General features: G+C 34.4%; 1 protein-coding gene across 3 annotated transcripts; it reads left to right on the top strand.

Moving 5' to 3' along the window:
• The first annotated feature begins 10,508 nt into the window (after positions 1-10,508).
• On the top strand, positions 10,509-13,536 carry LOC111875877 (uncharacterized). Of its 3 annotated transcripts, none has more exons than XM_023872405.3 (8): positions 10,509-10,784; positions 11,265-11,353; positions 12,007-12,070; positions 12,221-12,298; positions 12,613-12,689; positions 12,851-12,917; positions 13,023-13,130; positions 13,345-13,536. In XM_023872405.3, the coding sequence occupies exons 1-8, from the start codon at positions 10,713-10,715 to the stop codon at positions 13,372-13,374; spliced, it is 585 nt and encodes a 194-aa protein (XP_023728173.1). In that variant the 5' UTR covers positions 10,509-10,712; the 3' UTR covers positions 13,375-13,536. The 3 variants fall into 3 exon arrangements, with proteins under 3 accessions (XP_023728173.1, XP_042754054.1, XP_042754053.1); XM_042898120.2 differs by having other exon boundaries at positions 10,872-11,353; XM_042898119.2 differs by having other exon boundaries at positions 10,853-11,353.
• The last annotated feature ends 6,074 nt before the right edge of the window (positions 13,537-19,610 follow it).

Genomic DNA, 19,610 nt, shown 5'->3' with positions numbered 1-19,610 from the left:
AGGATATTGATTGTTAATTGGAATTATTTGTTATTTGATCCTCTATGTTTTAAATGTTTAAAACTTGCCCTCAAGTTTTGAAATTTATATTTGTGATTAAAAGTTTTAATTTAGACAACTTAAATTTCAAACCCTAGATTTTAAAAGGTTTAAAATACAACCCTATACTAATATAATATTACTAGAATAATATATATATATATATATATATATATATATATATATATATATATATATATATGTATAACTAAATGCTAGTCTTACCGTTAGTAGGCCTCATTCACGAAGCCGATCTATAAGGTAGGTATAAGGTTGCGGCCTATAAAATGGCGCTTAATGGGTGTACACTCACACCCACCGCTTGCTTGATTGGTGGAGGGTCGTTAGCCGAACGGGTAGGATAGGGCAACCTCATCCTCTCATTAAAAGTATAATAAGTAATACAAAGTAACTACACATTTTTTAAAAAAAAAATTTCCCAATCTTAGTTACTTTAGGAAAAGTGAATTGATGCAATCCCATGAAATTACACTTTGCACCCTTGCTAAGAAGTTAGTGGAGCGTGTATGGTTTACCGGCACACTAATTGGTTCTAAGCAAAGGTGGCAAAGGGTGATTCATTGTTTATCATAGTTCGATGGAGCGTGTGTGGTTTACCGGCACATCAAATAGATGATTGTAACAATGAAGGCACCATGTGAATTTGCATGGTAATTCACACCCGCTTTGTGATCCTCGGTATCCCAGTCACAAACAAGAGGGGCATATCGAGATTTAAACATGCCATTGAATAGTTTCAATGAATCTCATTCGAACCTAGGAATTCTCAATACACTTAGGACTAATAGTTAAGTTTTGTGATGGAGAATTAGTGAATCGTCATTCACTTACCTTCAATTTATTTGCATGTTAGATTACGGCATCCCTTTTCTAGTATGTAAATGTTATTGTTGGATCCTAGCCCTAATTTTCTTATTGGGTGATAATTAGGGATTCTTATTCTAATCTATCTTTGTCCTTTTTCTTTTGTAGATGTCGAACGCAAACAACATTGCTGCTAGTTCTTTCACGTTGATGAGCCTTTGCCAAAAGGTCACCTTCGATGGAACGAACTTTAGCGAATGGATAAGGTACATTCGCACCATTGCTCGCTATGAGGATAAGGAGTATGTCCTCGATGAGAAGCTCGAGAAAATCAACCCCGAAATCGCTAATCCGGCTGAAATAACCGCTTTTGAAACTCATGAGCGAGATGCAATGAAGGTACATTGCATCATGATTGCCACCATGAACTCCGAATTCCAAAAGTCCTACAAGGACATGTACCCGTACGAGATGCACCAAGACTTATTGGAGAGATACCACCAAAACGCGAGACAAGAGCGTTATGATATTTTCACTAACATGATTTCCGCTAAGATGGGTCATGGAGAATCTCTTACCGTGCACTTGCAAAAGATGCAAAGGTATGTCGACCGCCTTCGTAAGTTAAATGTTGACTTTGGAGAAGACTTGGCGATCGACATGGTGCTTCACTCTTTGCCTCCGATGTACAACCAATTTAGGATGACCTACCACATGAACAAAGAAGAGGTCACCCTAAGCAAACTCCAAGGTCTCTTGAGGGTTGCTGAGAGCAACTTCAAAGACAAGTTTGTTGCACCGACTCCCAATCCGCCTGCTGCTCCTGTCTTGGCTATTGGTCAAGGAAAGGGAAAGAAGAGGAAGGCTTCATCGAAAAACTATCGCAAGGTCAAAGCCCGAGATGGTGCCTCTTCTAGTTGATCCCGCTAAGCCCTGTCCTAACCCGAAGGAGGCAGAGTGCCACCACTGCCATAAGATAGGACATTGGAAGAGAAGCTGCCCAGAGTATCTGCAAGCAATCAAAGAAGGAAAGATCAAGCCATCTTTCGCAGGTATATACACAATTAAATCTAACGATTCTAATCATGCTATTTCTTGGGTTCTTGATACCGGTTGTGGTTACCACATTTGTTCTAATGTGCAGGGACTAAGAAGAAGTATGGATGTGGAGCAAGTAAGGATCAATCTAATCAGGGGAACAGAAGATCGTCGCCTGTGACCAAGATTGGAGTGTATTCTTTAGTGCTTAGGAATCATTTGTGTTTAGATTTGAACAATTGTTGCTATTCGCCAGAAATGGCTAGAAACATCATTTCATTTCATGGTTTATATAGACAAAGATTTAGATTTTCTTTTAATAATGAGAATGGTTCTATTTTGGCTTATCTAAATGGTGTCTTTTACTTTGAAGCTATACCATGTAATGGAATATATGAAACTGTTATGATTGTTGATAACTTAGGAAATGATGTTTTGAATATAGATTCTTCCACTAGTATGGATAAAGCATCCTTGTGGCATTGTCGTCTTGGACATGTCAACAAGAAACACATAGCCCAACTCCAAAAGGATGGAGTGTTGGAGTCATTCGACCTTAGGGAAGATGACACATGCGAGTCTTGTTTACTTGGAAAGATGACTAAATCACCCTTCACAAGTACGTGTGAAAGGGGTGAAGGTCTATTGGACCTAATACATACCGATGTATGTGGACCGTTTAGATCAACCACGAAGGATGGGAACCGCTTCTACGTGACTTTTACCGATGATTATAGTAGATATGGGTATATCTATTTAATCAAGCAAAAGTCAGAAACCTTTGAAAAGTTTAAAGAGTTCAAGAATGAAGTGGAGAATCAATTGGGCAGGAAAATCAAGATGCTTCGATACGATCGAGGAGGAGAGTACCTAAGTCTTGAATTCCACGAATATCTCAAGGAGTGTGGAATAGTTTCGCAATTGACGCCTCTTAGGACACCGCAGTTGAATGGTGTGATAGAAAGGCGTAATCGAACCTTATTGGATATGGTTCGCTCTATGATGAGTCGTTCTTCACTACCTATCTCTTTTTGGGGGGTATGCCTTAGATCTAGACTGCTGTTCATATCCTTAACCAAGTCCCCACTAAGAAGGTTGCCAAAACACCTCACGAGATGTGGACAGGGAAAGCTCCCTCGTTGGCACATATCAAGGTTTGGGGTTGCGAGGCTTTCGTAAGACGAGATACTCACGACAAGCTTGAACCTCGAAGTGAGCGATGTATTTTCATCGGCTACCCGCAAACATCCTTTGGATATCTCTTCTATAGACCGAAGGACAATGTTGTCTTCGTTGCGAGGAGAGGAGTTTTCCGAGAGCAAGAACTCATAAGCCAAGGAGACAGTGGGAGGAAAATCGAACTTGAAGAGATTCAAGAGTCGATAGATGAAGGAACCTCTACCGCTGGCACTCAAACCGAGGAGGAAACTCCAGTTGAACCGATTAACGAATCCTTACCTCTTAGACGTTCCGATAGAGTTAGAGTTCATCCCCAGTTTTATGGTTTTCATATTACTACCGAAGGGGACACGTATATTAGTGATGGTACACTAATAAATCTTGATGAACCTAATAGCTATAAGGAAGCCATGGCAGGCCCGGAGTCTGCAAAATGGAAAGAGGCAATGGATAGCGAGATCCAATCCATGTATGATAACCAAGTTTGGAATTTGGTTGATAATGTGCCCGGACGTAAGACCGTTGGGTGCAAGTGGATCTTCAAGAAGAAGACCGACGTGGATGGAAAGGTACACACATATAAAGCACGATTGGTTGCGAAGGGCTTTACTCAAACTCCCGGAGTTGACTATGATGAGACCTTCTCACCAGTTGCGAAGATTAAATCTATTAGAGTGATGCTAGCAATTGCCGCATTTCATGATTATGAGATTTGGCAAATGGATGTCAAGACCGTTTTCCTTAACGGAAAGTTGGCTGAGGATGTTTACATGGCTCAGCCAGAGGGGTTTGTGGATCCGAAGCATCCAAATAGAGTGTGTAAGCTTGAGAAGTCCATTTATGGACTTAAACAGGGATCTCGCAGATGGAATCTCTGCTTCGATGAGAAAGTCAAAGAGTTTGGATTTGTACGAAGCAAAGAGGAATCATGTGTATATGTCAAAGCCAGTGGGAGTATAGTAAGCTTCCTCGTTCTATATGTCGATGACATATTACTCATAGGAAACGACATCCCGACTCTGCAGGAGGTTAAGTCCTGGCTCGGGAAGTGCTTCGCTATGAAGGACCTCGGAGAGGCTTCTTACATTTTGGGAATAAGGATAGTAAGAGAAAGAAGTAAGAGACTAATTGGACTTAGTTAGAATACTTACTTGGATAAAGTACTAAAATGATTTAGTATGGAAAACTCGAAGAAGGGAGAATTACCGATACAGAGTAATGCCAAATTGAGTAAGACTCAAAGTCCGAGTACCGAAGTTGAGATAGCAGAAATGAGCCGAGTACTATACGCTTCCGCAGTTGGCTCAATCATGTACGCTATGACTTGTACTCGCCCTGATGTAGCCTTCGCTTTGAGCATGGTTAGCAGATATCAAGGGAACCCTGGCAGAGCACATTGGATTGCGGTGAAGAATATCCTTAAGTACCTTCGGAGGACGAAGGAATGGTTCTTAGTCCTCGGAGGGAGTGATAACTTGAAGGTGCGAGGGTATAGTGACGCCAGTTTTCAGACCGACAGGGACAACTACCGTTCGCAGTCGGGCTGGGTTTTTACCCTAAATGGAGGAGCAGTGACATGGAAGCGTTCCAAACAGGAGACCGTAGCTGATTCAACGTGCGAATTAGAGTACATTGCAGCGAGCGAAGCGTCGAAGGAGGCAATATGGCTAAAGAACTTCATCGAAGATCTTGGAGTTGTACCTGCCATAAAGGAGCCCATGGAGATTTTCTGTGATAACGAAGGAGCGGTTGCCTTAACCAAGGAACCGAGGGATCATGGTAGATCAAGACATATCGACAGAAAATATCACTTCATAAGACATCGTGTAGAAGAAGGACAACTCGTAGTGAAGAGGATATCATCAGAAGATAACCCAACAGATCTGCTTACGAAGGGACTGAGAAGGGTTAAGCACTTGCAGCATGCTAGGAGTATTGGGCTGAAGGATGATATTAGCATATATGAGATAGTATTAGAAACGTGTAATAGATAAATGTAGTTAACATTTGATGATTAAATAAAGGAGTTTTATTTATGAGTAATGTTACTGTCTTATGTTAATTGTTTAACTATTGTTTCACTTTGCATGTTTTGACTTCCAGAATAATAGAGTTTATTAGGAATAATCGAATTGTTCAAATTGTCCACAATCGTTCATATGTTGGAAGTAGATATGAATGAAGATTGTCATGAATTGGTGTGTAGGATGTCTAAATGGTTTTAGACATAGCAAAGGGTTGCTGCAACGTTCATGAGTGCTTATGAACTAGTTTTGAGCATTGGAACAAACCCGCGCTTGCTGGAATCACCTTATGGAATATGATATAAAAGGATGATCGCAAGACGATAATATCATATAGTCTTAAAACCTAGATATATGGTTTGTTATTTGTTAATTGATTGTACATTGATAATGCGAAAACGCATCAGTAACTCGGTGTTATAAAACGCGTTGTTGTGTATAGTTGATTAATGAATAAGTAAATGCATATAAGTCGAAGTTTATCTGTAACTTTTATCTAAGAAGGTAAAAGTGATATCTCGGCCGCTCGATGATTTGATTTGACTTATGTGCCGGGCCCGGTCAGAACTGAATTAATGTGTTCGATTAAGTTCTATGTCAAATAAATCAGAGATCGAGAAACCTAAATGCTTGACTAACTATTCCATAGGATTGTCAGCATGATATCTAACAGAGGACTGTACGATCCCTTATCTAAAGGACAAGATTGATTAGATCAGAGTTTGACAGCGTCTTTGAGAGCTACGATTGCAAACCGAATTGTACTTGTGCATATAGTTACTAGACTTATCCAAGTGGGAGACTGTTGGAATAGTGTCTAAGGCTGCAACTATATTAGGCAACTATTTGACCCGTTTGTGCATGGTCCTTTTGGGTTGCCTTCACCATAGCAACTTGATAGGATGATTTATTAAGAGAGAGTAAATATTATTAATATATTATGGAAATAATATAAAGAATAATATATTGTTATTTGATTAATATAAGTCATAGAATTAATTGGAATTAATTTGGTGACTTAAATAGATTAATTAAATAAAGGGGTATAAACTGTCAATTGTTTGATAGTTAAGCTTAAGACTATAAATCCTTATAGATATATAGTGGACGAATTCTAGAAGCTAGGATAGCTTCAAAATCGTCCAATGAGTTATCTAAGGAAAGGATTTGGATAGCCTTAAGAGAAGATTATCCAATTAGGGTTTAGGTTGTAACCCTTAAGGAATCTACAAGTATAAATAGACCCCATGGGCAAGGGAAATTGGCACCTCACCTAAAGTAAGAGAACCCTGGCCGATTTCCTCCCCTATCATCTCTCCTAAATCATCTTCCTTGCTATTGGTGTTTGTAAGCCATTAGAGGAGTGACAATTGTGACTCTAGAAGCTCCAAGACTACAAGATCAACAAGGAATTCAAAGGTATGGTTCTAGATCTGTTTCAATGTTGTTATTTAACCTAATTAGCCATTAGAAGTCTCGTATTCAAAGCATGTTTAATTAGAAAGCCTAGATCTAAGCATTAGGGTTTTGCATGCGCACATAGGAAAGTTCTTATGGCTAAAACCCATCAGTACTTTCAATAACTATAATGAAAAACTTCTCATTTATACACGTTTTGAAATCATTCACGCGTATACTTATAGGATCATCACAACATTTTCATGAGAAGTCTTATTACAGAAAATATCGGATTTTCTGGATTTTACAAACGACATAAACTATTTTACATCAAACATACTTATGAACTCACCAAACACTTTATATTTTGGGATCATGTAATTTAAACAATGTACTTGATGTAAACAATGTTAGTTGTACTATGTAATGTTTTGGTGATGAATGTGTTATGTTTCATATATACTTATTGCGATGCTATTTCAATTTAAGTCACGCGAGCCCTCGGACATTTTCGGCGTCTGGTTCGGAGGTGTGACAAATAATGAAGCTAGAGAATAAAATATCTTTGAATAAATTATCACTTTCAGTTTTAGATCCTCGTTCAAGTTAACGTGAACTTGAAGTGAAAAAGATAATTCATTTACAAAATGTAGCAAATCAATTGGCAGATGCATTTACTGACCCTAAGAGAGTAACAAAGTCTCATGTACCAGCTGCAAATGCTCTAGTTAGAATTGATATCCTAGAAGGAAAAAATAAAACTACGCATGAATCTAAGGCACGCCTGAAGCGTGGAAGACCAACCAGTTCTAAAGACAAAAATCCTCGAAAACGAAAGGGAGCAAATATAATTAATGGTCCAAAATAGAAAACTAAATCTCTTTAAAAGATTAAAGAAGCTCTAGAAGAGCCCAATGACATAACAAAAGAAACTAAGGTACCTGAAAATTATGAAAATAAAGAGATCTCAATAAATTATGCCATGACATGAATAAGATGGAACATAAATAAGATAGACGTCGAGGATAATTTTTCATATCATGTTGCGCGCAAGATTATGGAAGAAAATGAGGATCTTGAATATGAATCTGTAGATGAATGTAGAATTGAAAAGATTGGCCAAAATGGAAAGATGTAATCATTAAAGAGCTTAATTTACTTACTCAATGAAAAGTTTTAGGACCTGTAGTCCGTACACCAAATGGAGTAAGACCCGTGGGACACAAATGGGTATTCATGCACAAAAGAAACGAGAAAAATGAAGTTGTGAGATATAAAACAAGACTTGTTGCACAAGTTTTTACCCAAAGTCCCAAAATTGATTATGAAGAAACGTATTATCTGGTAGTTGATGCAATTACATTCAGTTATTTTATAAGTTCGACAACATATGCAAAACTAGAGATATGTCTAATGGATGTATTTACCACCTATTTATATGGTTCACTTGAGAATGATATTTATATGAAAATCCCAAAAGGGTTTAAGGTGCCAGAAGCACAAATGTTTAATTTCCGAGAAGTATATCCAGTAAAATTAAATAAATCTTTGTATGGATTGAAACAATCTGGCTATATGTTATCTACAAAAATGATCCAATTAGCCCATGTGTATTCATAAAAAGATTCAAATCATAATATGTGATAATTAATGTTATTGTAGATGATTTGAACATAATTGGAACTCCTAAAAAATTGGAAAAGGCCACTTCTTTTTTTAAAGAAATATTTATGAATGATCTTGGTAAGATGACATTCTGTTTGGGTCTTCAAATTAAGCACACAAAAATGAAGTTTTTGTACATTAATATCTAGAAAAGGTGCTTAAAATGTTTTATAGGAATAACTCACATCCATGTGTAACCCGATGGTGGTAAGGCACTTAGTTGCCAAAAAGGACCAATTTCAACATCATAAAAAAACATGAAAATCTTCTTGTTCCCGAAGAACCATATCTTAGTGCTATTGGTGCACTAATATATCTTACTATTAATACAAGAGCTAATATATCTTTTGTTGTAAAGTTATTAGCAAGATATAGTTCTTGTCCAACAAGAAGACATTGGAATGGAGTCAAACATATTCTTTGGTATCTTCGAGGTATAGTGGATATGAATTTATACTAATCAAATTCTTCAAATGCAAAGTTAATTGGTTATGCAGATGCTGGATATTTATCTGATCCATATAAAGCTCGAACTCAAACAGGTTACTTATTCAATTATGGAGGTAAGAAAATTTCTTGACATTACATTAAACAAACTTCAGTTGATGCTTATTCTAACCATGCAGAGATTATAGCAATTCATAAGGCCAGTTAACTCAACATAAACGCAAGAATTATGGTCTAACTTCTAACATGGATGTTCCAACCATACTATATGAAGATAATACGACTTTTATAGCTCCATTCAAGGAAAAATTTATCAAAGGAGACAGAACCAAGCATATATTACCGAAGTTCTTTTTCACTTATGATCTTCAAATTAAAAGAGTGTGGCATCAACATCCAGAAAATTCAATCAAGTACCAACATTCCCCATTTTTTCACTAAAGCATTTCCTACATCCATTTTTGAAAAGATGATACGAAACATTGTTATGCGATGCTTCAAGGAAATCAAGTGATGTGTTGATCAGGGGGAGTCGGAAACATATTGTATTCTTTTCCTTTGCTATGTTTTTCTCATTGGGTTTTCTTCGCAAGGTTTTTAACGAGGCAATTGTTTTCAATATCTATTATTAATCATGTACTCTTTTTCCTTAATAAAGAGTTTTTCCCATGAGGTTTTACATATTAAGGTTTTAATGAGGCATGATACAATCGTCATTCAATGGGGAGTGTTATGAAATATTAGTTTGTCAATGACCATTGGATTCCCCATTTCTCCCAAAACTCTCTATCATTATTTAACATTGGTAACAACCATTTCAATGTGTTTTATGAGTACAATAATGCACAATCATAATGTGCATTCATCTTTGATCTTATTTTATTTGTATAAATAGTGAGCCATATATATTAGAAAGTTGATGATTTCATCACAAGTATTGGAATAAAAGTTCTCTTTATTCTCATATCTTTCTTTATCTATAATTTATCTTGTTATTTGATCATTTTTTATAACAATTCTTAATATATATATATATATATATATATATATATATATATATATATATATATATAGTAGGTTCAAAATAATAGTCCATTCTGACAAAAATTTAATCAAGTTTAACAAAAAAGTAGTCAAATTTACCCAAAAAGTAGCCAAATAAATAAAATTAGTCAACAAATTCTAAAATGTAATTTACATTTTAGCAATATATATATATATATATATATATATATATATATATATATATATATATATATATATATATATATATATATATATATATATTGTTTAAAATATTTCGATTTTAATTAATAACACTTGAATTCAATACATATCGATTGAAGGCAAACGGGTAACAAGTTGCGCCGCTAGCCCTTTAATTGTTAACAAATATTTTATATTTTACAAAAAAAATTAACAAAATAATTGTCAAAAAACAACTCTTCATTTTATAAACAATCTTTTTAATCAAAATAATTCTCAAAAAATACTCTCTATTTAAAAAAGAAAAAGATGAAAAAAATTAAAACCGTAGTTTTTTTTTTTTGACAAAACCGTAGATTATATCGCAAAACCATAACTTTAAATAAAAAAAAACATATTTTTTCCTAAAATCATAGGCTACGGTTTGAGAAACCGTATTTTATACAGTGCAAATCGTAGGTTATAGCAAAACCTACGATTTTGTATCTTGAAAATGAAAAAAAAAATTTTATACAAAACACGAAACAATAAACAAATATAAATAACTACTATTTTGTTATCTTGAAAATAAAAAAAAAAAAACAAAAAAATTTATACAAAACAGGAAATAGACAAATATAAATCACTACTTTGAGCTAATTTGGGACAATACCTAATTTTTAAAAATTGTTAATTTCCTCTCCTTTGGTAGTTTAGTAATAGCCCCATTTTAACACTGGAGTAACCATCATCGGTGCAATGACATTGCATGTGACAAATTTTTGGGTGTGATAGTTCTAAGGGACTCAGGGCATAGTGAAGGAAGGTTTGGACTTCAGGTAAACCGAGGAGGGAGCATATCGCCATTAAATTCGTTACTCTTGCTCGGCTACTGAGAGGATAACAGCGAAGATGATCGGAGTAGGGAAGATTAAGCAGTACACGAATGTTCTGGATAAACCCCTTAGTAAAGGCAGACAAGAGGTAAGATTTGATCGATCCACCCAATTTCTTTCTGTTAACTAAGATCCCAAAATTCAATATTCCGACAGCGATCCCTATGCAATTCAGCGCGTTTAGGATTCTCAGAGAAATTCCAAAAGGGGAAATTGGGAACTGATCAGAAAAATAACTTTTACTTTCTGTTGCCCAAACGGTAGAACTTCTGGACAAATCTGGGCGTACCTTTTTCTGATTATTTGTCTTAGTTAAAAGGAAAGATATACATCGGAACTTTGAATCGCGTTTTTTAATGCAAAATTGATAAAGTATTTGTGAGATAAATTAAATACCGGTGTTACTGTATTTGAGTTGCTTGTTACAAAGTTTGAACATGGATATTTCATCTTTATCGCAAAGGCTTACAAATTCTTCCAGTTTTGAAGTTGGAATGCAACAGATTTGACCTAGAAAGTCAAAGTATATATGTTGAGGGGCTGTACAGTTCTGTATTACAATATGCAGGTCACTTTAAGTGGATTTGCTTACTTATTCTCAGAGCTTGTTCAGTACAACCAAACTCAGGTTGACAACATTGGGGAACTAGAAAGGAGGTAACCACATGCTGTTTTTAGTTAAACCTATTAAAATAGTAAATAATTTCAGCTGGTAGAATTAGATTTTTGACATGCAGCATAAACAAAAAAGATTTAGTATTTGTGGTATTTTGAAATCCCTCTCTTTGAGAAAACAAGAGCTACATTTTGACTTTGATCCTAGGATGTAGTACACTTAACATCTAATTTAACATGGATTTTGTAATTACTTATATATATATATATATATATATATATATATATATATATATATATATATATATATATATATATATATATATATATATATATATATTAATCTTTTAGTTGTTTTCGATAACCCCATCACTTGTTTCCTTATCGAGTTGATCTGTTGATGCTCATATTTCCCGATTCATGTTTGCTCAGTTGTTCACTTCAGCTTCTTCCAAAATACTTGATTTGCAAGTACAAATATATGATAAATAAGCAAGCATTTAAGGGATGTATGTATAAACTAGAATGTAGTTACATTGATCATAGAATCTTGTTAGTCATTTGTTATGACTTGTTCAACTACAAAGTACAAAGAAAAGAAATGTTTATATACTACATGTGAGCTAATAATAATTAATTAATAAGTTTGAGTTATGAATGTTTTGTAACATAATTCTCATCTGATGTTGGATCAGATTGGAGGATGCTGGTTATGCTGTTGGAGTACGAGTTCTGGAATTACTTTGCCATAGGGAAAAGGTAAAAAATTCATCTTCTTGGCAGTTGATGAATTAATTATTCTATAATCAATAAAATTATTTTATGTGTGTATTTCCAGGTTTTTTTTTTAGTTAATAATAGATGGCAGCAACACGATTTATTTTGAATTCTTGTTTTAATGTCTCTCAGGGTAACAGAAGAGAGACACGTTTGTTGGGAATTTTATCTTTCGTGCATAGCACAGTATGGAAGGTGCTATTTGGAAAGGTAATAATATACTAGATGTCCTGAAGGTTTTTTTTTTTTTTTTTTTTTTTTTAAATTTTGTTTGGTACTTTCCAAATATGCCCCTATGGTATACAAAAGTTGTTTCCTAATTCTACATTTGTTACATGAGACAAGACTGGAGGATTGGACTAGACTAGACAGGTGAAGGTTTGTAGGCTTAATTAATGCCTTCTGCTTAGTCAAGAGATCAATATTGAGTCTGTGTCCCAAACACACACAAACAGAGTGAAGATTTTGTGTTTTCAAGTTTGAGTTTCGACTGTCTTACTCCAAACCAACAACACAATAAATAGGTAGCGGACTCTCTTGAGAAAGGTACTGAACATGAAGATGAATATATGATTAGTGAAAAGGAGCTCCTGGTCAATAGGTACGCTACCTACATATACAGTTATATGCACACTTATTTTTTGCTATATATATATATATATATATATATATATATATATATATATATATATATATATATATATATATATATATATTTCTGTCTAGTCTAGTTATTTATACCTCTGTGTTTTTGAGTTATAGATTTATTTCGGTACCCAAAGACATGGGGTCTTTTAACTGTGGTGCTTTCGTTGCTGGGATAGTCAGGGTATGTATGTATGTATGTATGTGTTAGAATTGGCTATAAATGCAATATTTCCATGTTTGGAATTGGAAACTTGACGGGTGGTGTTGTTGTTGTTTCACTTTGAAGGGCGTTTTAGACAATGCAGGTTTCCCGGCTGTTGTGACTGCTCATTTTGTTCCGGTGGATGGTCAACAACTCCCCCGGACAACCATTTTGATAAAATTTGCCGAGGAGGTAACATCATGAATACATTTATTCTCTTTTTACTTCAATTTCTGTTCCATGTGTTTCTTTCTCAAATATTTTTACCCATTGTAGTCGGTAACCATATTTTTTATTGACATGCAACCATAATAATAATAATAATAATAATAATAATAATAATAGCAATGTAGTCAACACTTTTGGTTGCGACATCTTGGATGCTAAAAAGTGTTTTTCGGTGCAGGTATTACGAAGGGAAGCAAGGTTAGGATGATTATTATTGGTATAAGTAACTTGTCTGCCTTTGTATTTTGGTCATGGACTGATTGCAATTTTCTATGTCCTTTGAAGAATCAAATTAATTTTAATTTTGTAGTAACCACCCAACTCACAACTATTTTTCTTGTGTATTTTTCACACATACATTTTACCTCAATCTTCTCTTTTGTTAAATGTATTTTCTTTAACAAAATGGAAAATACTTTTATTTTATTTTGTCTTATCAAGGACATTTTTCATCCATTATACCAAGATTATGGGATGTGGTCATTTTTTTTTCTTTTTGAAAACATGTAATCTTTTAAAAAAATATACAATGCACACACAATGGTGTGTTTGATAAAAATAGCTGGTAGCGTTTAACGCTACGTAAGATAGCTTTTAGATTTGTGGTGTTTTATTTAAACTAAACACTTAAAGCTTGTAGTGCAAAACAAAGTTTTTTGTTTAAAACTGAGTATGTTGTTAAACGTTAGAAGTTAGAAGCTTTCAAACGTTTTATGCCAAACATGCTCAATATCATTTACCATTAAAATATGTCTAATACTACATGTTTGTTAAAAACAAAAGTATGTTGTTTTTAGTAAAGTAAAAGTATATTGTTTTGGTCTAAAAGTATGTTGCGTTGTTGTTTTAGGTTTAAAAATACAAGTACATATCTACTCTATGTTAAAAGAATTATAATCCAATATTTTCTAGGAAAATGATTTACAGGGGTAATCATTTTCTTTTTTATTTTGTTCACATTTAAACTTTTTATTTCATATACATTTCTATCATTTAACTTGTTAAATATGTGAATATATTTAACAAGTTAAATGGTCAAATGTGTAAAAAAAAAAAAACAAAAATTGTCTAAAGGTGAATAAAACGAAAAGTCAATTCCCTTGATAAGTCATTTTTCTCACTTTTAAATTATCGATAATGATTTGTTATTTATCCCATTTATTGTCTTTTAATTTTGACAAATCAATTTTCTATTAATTTATTTTTAGCAAAAATTTATTATCATATATATTAATTAAATGTTGATCAATTTTAAACTCTATTTTTTATTTAATAAATATGTTTGTGCGAAATTATTTTATATAGCCTCTTAGACCAAGTCCAATCGCATAGTAAAATGGTGGAACAGTTTTTTTGGGATAATGACTTGAAAGGGTAACGAACTTTCAACTTTTTTCACATTTAGTCACTAAACTTTTTTTCATTATTTATTTGTCATTGAACTATTGAAACTGTTCACATTTTACCCTTATGACCGGTAACAAATTCACTAAACTTTTTTTCATTATCTATTTGCCATTGAACTATTGAAACTGTTCACATTTTACCCTTATGACCGGCTGTTACCGGTCATAAGGGTAAAATGTGAACAGTTTCAATAGTTCAATGACAAATAGATAATAAATAAAAATTTAGTGACTAAATGTGAACAAAATCGAAAGTTCGTTTCCCTCTAAAAAGTTCAATGACTAAATGTGAACAAACTTTCTATTGTATTATGTTTTAGCAAATTATTTATTTTTGTTTAATTGTAGCAGCATTTGTTGATGAAGAAATCTATAAAATAAAAAAATAACAAAACCCTGAAAATATATTAAAAAAAATAAAAAACCGAAACCGAAATAAAAAAGCAATGGTTTGACATTTTCCAAAATAAAAAATCAAAATTTCCAATCTGATTTTGGTTTTACAAAAAAATGAACTATTCTCACTGATGTGAATTATGACCATTGGTTTGGCATGCGAAATTTGTGACATCCCATGAATACGTAGTTACAACATCGTCTGAACTCGTAATTCATAGTAAAGGATTAGAGTATCATCGCATGAATGCGTAGTTACAACATCGCCTGAACTTGTAATTCATCACATACAGGTTATGGGTCTGTTGGTGTTTCCACTAGGTTGTCTAGAATAGTCCGTGGTCGCCATCTATACTCTGGTAGATGACTACATCGCCACATTTTCGGTTAAGGTTATGGTATCTCCTTTCATCCTATATCACCTATTCATCATCATCTATTTACCTAATTATCATCACCTTTCTATCATCACCTATCTCTCATCGTTTTATTTCATCACACGCCAACTATTTCATCTACCCATGTTTCATCCGCAACATATTTGTAGATATAAAATAAATATACTGTTTAAATCTTTTAAAACATGTATAAAATCGTTCATCCAGCATAGACAACAAGTATTCAAATAATATGCACACATAGCACGTAATTTATATAAAATACTTCATATCTATGTGTAAGATGAAAGTAACTATATATACCATAAAAATCCCATAAATGCTTCCTAACTTCAAACCCCAAGGTTTACTCTACTAAAGCTTCATATTCTCGGCTCTCTGGACTGTCACACCCCCAAACCAGAATGGCGGAAACATTCGGGGGTGGATGACTTCACGTAGTACCATAACAATTGAATATTGTAAAGAAAGTGACACAACCATCACATATATAATAAAAACGTACATTGTTGCGTTATACATGATTCCAAAAGAATATTACAATATGATGATTTAAAATGTTTGATAATAAACGCCTTACTGTTCCTTCTTCAAAAGCTGGTAGTTACCTGTATTACTGATTCCCTGAGAAATACAAGTGGTTTCGAAAAAGTGTCAACAATAAAGTTGGTGAGTTCATAAGTGTTTTTGTACTGAAAAAGTATGTCTTTTTGGAAGAAAATAGATGAACGTAGTTTCCAGAAAATCCAATATTTTCCCCCATATAGTTTGAAAAGTTCCCATAGTTGGAGGGCGTTAGTATCTTTCGTACTTAAATGTTAAAGATAAATATTGTACTCAAAATAATGTAAATACTGAATGCATATATGAGTCTCGTAAATCAAGCTTGTTTTTATACTTTCGTGTGAGCCTTATAACCATACTATTAACACAGACTGCTTGCAACAACATTCTTCAGGTGTTGTAGTGTTATGATATTTGTCACCCCAGACTTGCCGGTCTAACTGTAGCTAACAGTTTAGGTGTGGGATTGTCAATCCCGTATAGATCTATACACAAGTATCACGCTCTCCCTCTAAGAGATTATGGCTTATAATGCAGGACTTGAAATGCATACTTAAGAGTACGTTGAAGTTGAATATCTCACATCACTTAGTATAAATAGATTTACGATAAGAAAGTCTTTGTTACACTTTAGGTGAAAGTATTTCGTTTTAAAGATGTATACGTAAGAATGAATGAATAACTCGCAAAACTATACCCATTATAGTTTTTCAGAAAATGTGTTCCATTTGGTGAAAATAACTTGGTGAAATACTAAACTTTATACGTAAAGTAAGGTGTTGGTATTGGATAATAACAAGATAGATGTTGTATTTATATTTATATAAAACGATACGTTTTCTTGTATTGTACTTGTATTCCCCCCTAAAACATGAAAAGACTTGAAAAGTAGGGGTATGAACTCACTTGTTCGGTTTGAAGAGGGTGAGACTAGAGTCGAGCAGAACTTCAACTACGGAAAGCTGCGTCTTCGAGCTTCTCGAGGATCTCGGTAGCGTAGAACCTTCGTCGGGGGCTCGGGGGTGGAACCAAGGGTGTCGGGATGGCCTCTGGTTCTTAAAAGTGTGTGAAAGTGAGTGAGAGTTTGAGAGAAGTGTGCCAAAATCCGGAGTTCATGCCCTCTATTTATAGGGTTGAAAATGTGAGTACACTGGACGTACCACCGGAGTACGTTGGGCGTACGCGTTACGCTGGGTGTACTTCGGTTACGATGGGCGTAACTTTGCGTCATGGCTTACGACTTGAGTCTAGCTAGGCGTAGTGCCTTCAGCCGATGGGACTCGACCCAGCACCTGAGTACGCTGGGCGTACGCTTGAATTACGCTGGGCGTAATTCTGGCTTCAAACTTCTAAATTCCGTAACTTTCGCGTACGGGCTCCGTTTTTCGCGTTCTTTATATCCACACGTAGGTGAGACTATGCTCTACAACTTTCATTTAAACTCTGTCGGCTAGTTTTGACTTTATTTTTGAGGTTAATTCCGTTGATTCCAAATAGTTTCGTTGTATTTGACTTTTGAGTGTTACAAAGCATTGGAAAAATATAGGGTTGTCACATGGACCTAGTGTCACACCCCAAAACCAAGAACGACAGAAACGTTCTGGGGCGGAGGACGTCATGTAAAGTATCACAACACAGTCATAGTAAACAAGCAAACAACATCATCCATTGCATTAAATATATAATTCTAATACAAGTGTGTTCTGTACAGTTATAGACACCAAAAAAATAATGTAAGTCAAAATAAAGCGATGAGTTATTTTGAAAAAATAATGTAAGTCAAAAAAATAATGTAAGTCAAAATAAATGCGCTCCATCTTCTCAAAAGCTGGTCTCGGTACCTGTCTACTGATGACCTGAGAATACAAGTTATTTTGAAAGAGTTTATTAGCATTAAGCTGGTGAGTTCATAAGTATTTTAGTGTCGGTGTTTGTTATCAAAAGGTTTGAACATGTCTCCATTGTAGGTTTGTAAAATGTATGTAAATGTTTGTAAGTGTTTGTAAAATTTTGAATCTCTCAGAAAAACCTATATTTTCTATTAAAAGTAGACTTCTCCCAAGGCGTAACTGTTTTGTATGTTTGTTTATCGTAAAAGTGGGAAATTTTCCAAGTGTAACTATCATTATCAAAATATAGTTTATACATTATTATTTAAGTGAAATAGTCACTAAATGTATATAAAGGATAAATTACTGTAGTACTTGTAGTATTGTATTATAATAACTACTGTTGTACTATCTACCTTAAACCGGATTTATATTAAGGTATCATGTGATAAATTGTACCATACTATCGACTGAGTAACAACGACAAATGTAGGTCGTAAAAAGGTATGACGTTTGGCACCCGCAGACCTGCAGGTCCGGCTGTAGCTAGCAGCAAGGTGTAGGATAGTCAATCCAGTATAGATCTATACGCAAACTCACGCTTTCTCTCCAAGAGACTCTGGTTACAACTCGGGCCATGACATTTAAGGCATGCTCCGATACAGTGGATCACATTTATGTAAGTGTATGTATGTATATGTAATGTATTGTTCCTGTTCTAGTACCGTTGTATATGTTATCTTCCTTAGTATAGTTGTATATGTTCTCTTTCTAGTATAGTTGTATATGTTCTCTTTCTAGTATAGTTGTATATGTTCTCTTTCTAGTATAGTTGTATGTGTACTCATAGTAATGTAATGTATATGTTCTCATAGTAATAAGTATTGACTCATGAATGAACTGACTCATTGATCTAGCAATAGTATAAGTGTAATCCTGTGTTACCCTGATGGTAACTTACTAATGATGTAACTGATACGCATGAATATGGAAGTACTTTTATGTCTATATATGCACATATGATATATAGTTAATATTGAAACGACCCTCGGACGGCTACCTGACATCCCACCAGACCACATCCAAATCGAGGAAAAGGAAATAAGGCAGATGGCCTTCCTAAGCCTTTTAAACATATCTTATATATCTGTGCATATATGGACATGCAATTTATAAGAAGTATAATAAAGTTTAAATAAAAGTATTTGATAAGTAAAAGAGTTTGTAAAACATTTTGAAGTAAAACAGTTTGATGAACATTTTGAAACAGTGATGAAATCATTGGTTTTGTAGTTATTAATCACATGTGATTAATGTAATAACTATAAGTATTCAACTTGTATTCCCCTCATAAAAGCATTTAAAACATTTAAAAGTATTTCAAAGGTTAATTAAAGGGGTATAAACTCACCTGTAGTGAGTGGTTCTGATGACAACGTTGGATTAGACGCTAGGTGTCAAGTGGTGACTTGAGTACACGCGCGAATCCTATTTAGCATATATTGGCACATATATGGATTTAATTAGTGTTATGAACAACTAATTGATGATTTTGGGACCACCTTAGGGACTAGTAAACACTTATAATGAAGTGTTATAATCATATATGTGTGTATGAGGGTAGTTAAGGCTATACAAGAGGGTGTATGGCCAAAATACACACTTTATGTGTGTGTGCGGCCTAGTGTGCTGCCAGCACTTGTGTGCGGCCCTGTGTGCGGCCATGTGTGCTGCCAGGTGGTGTGTGCTGCCATGTGTGCGGCCAGACGATGATCTTGGTGTTCTTGGTGCTCTTGGTACCTTTTATGAAGATCTTCAAGGAGAATGGATGATACTTGAGAGGATTTTCGT

This window comes from Lactuca sativa, chromosome 9 (assembly GCF_002870075.4).
Source record: "Lactuca sativa cultivar Salinas chromosome 9, Lsat_Salinas_v11, whole genome shotgun sequence".
NCBI lineage: Eukaryota > Viridiplantae > Streptophyta > Magnoliopsida > Asterales > Asteraceae > Lactuca > Lactuca sativa.
Note: the sequence above shows the minus strand (reverse complement) of the source record. Positions and strands in the feature narration are given on the sequence as shown.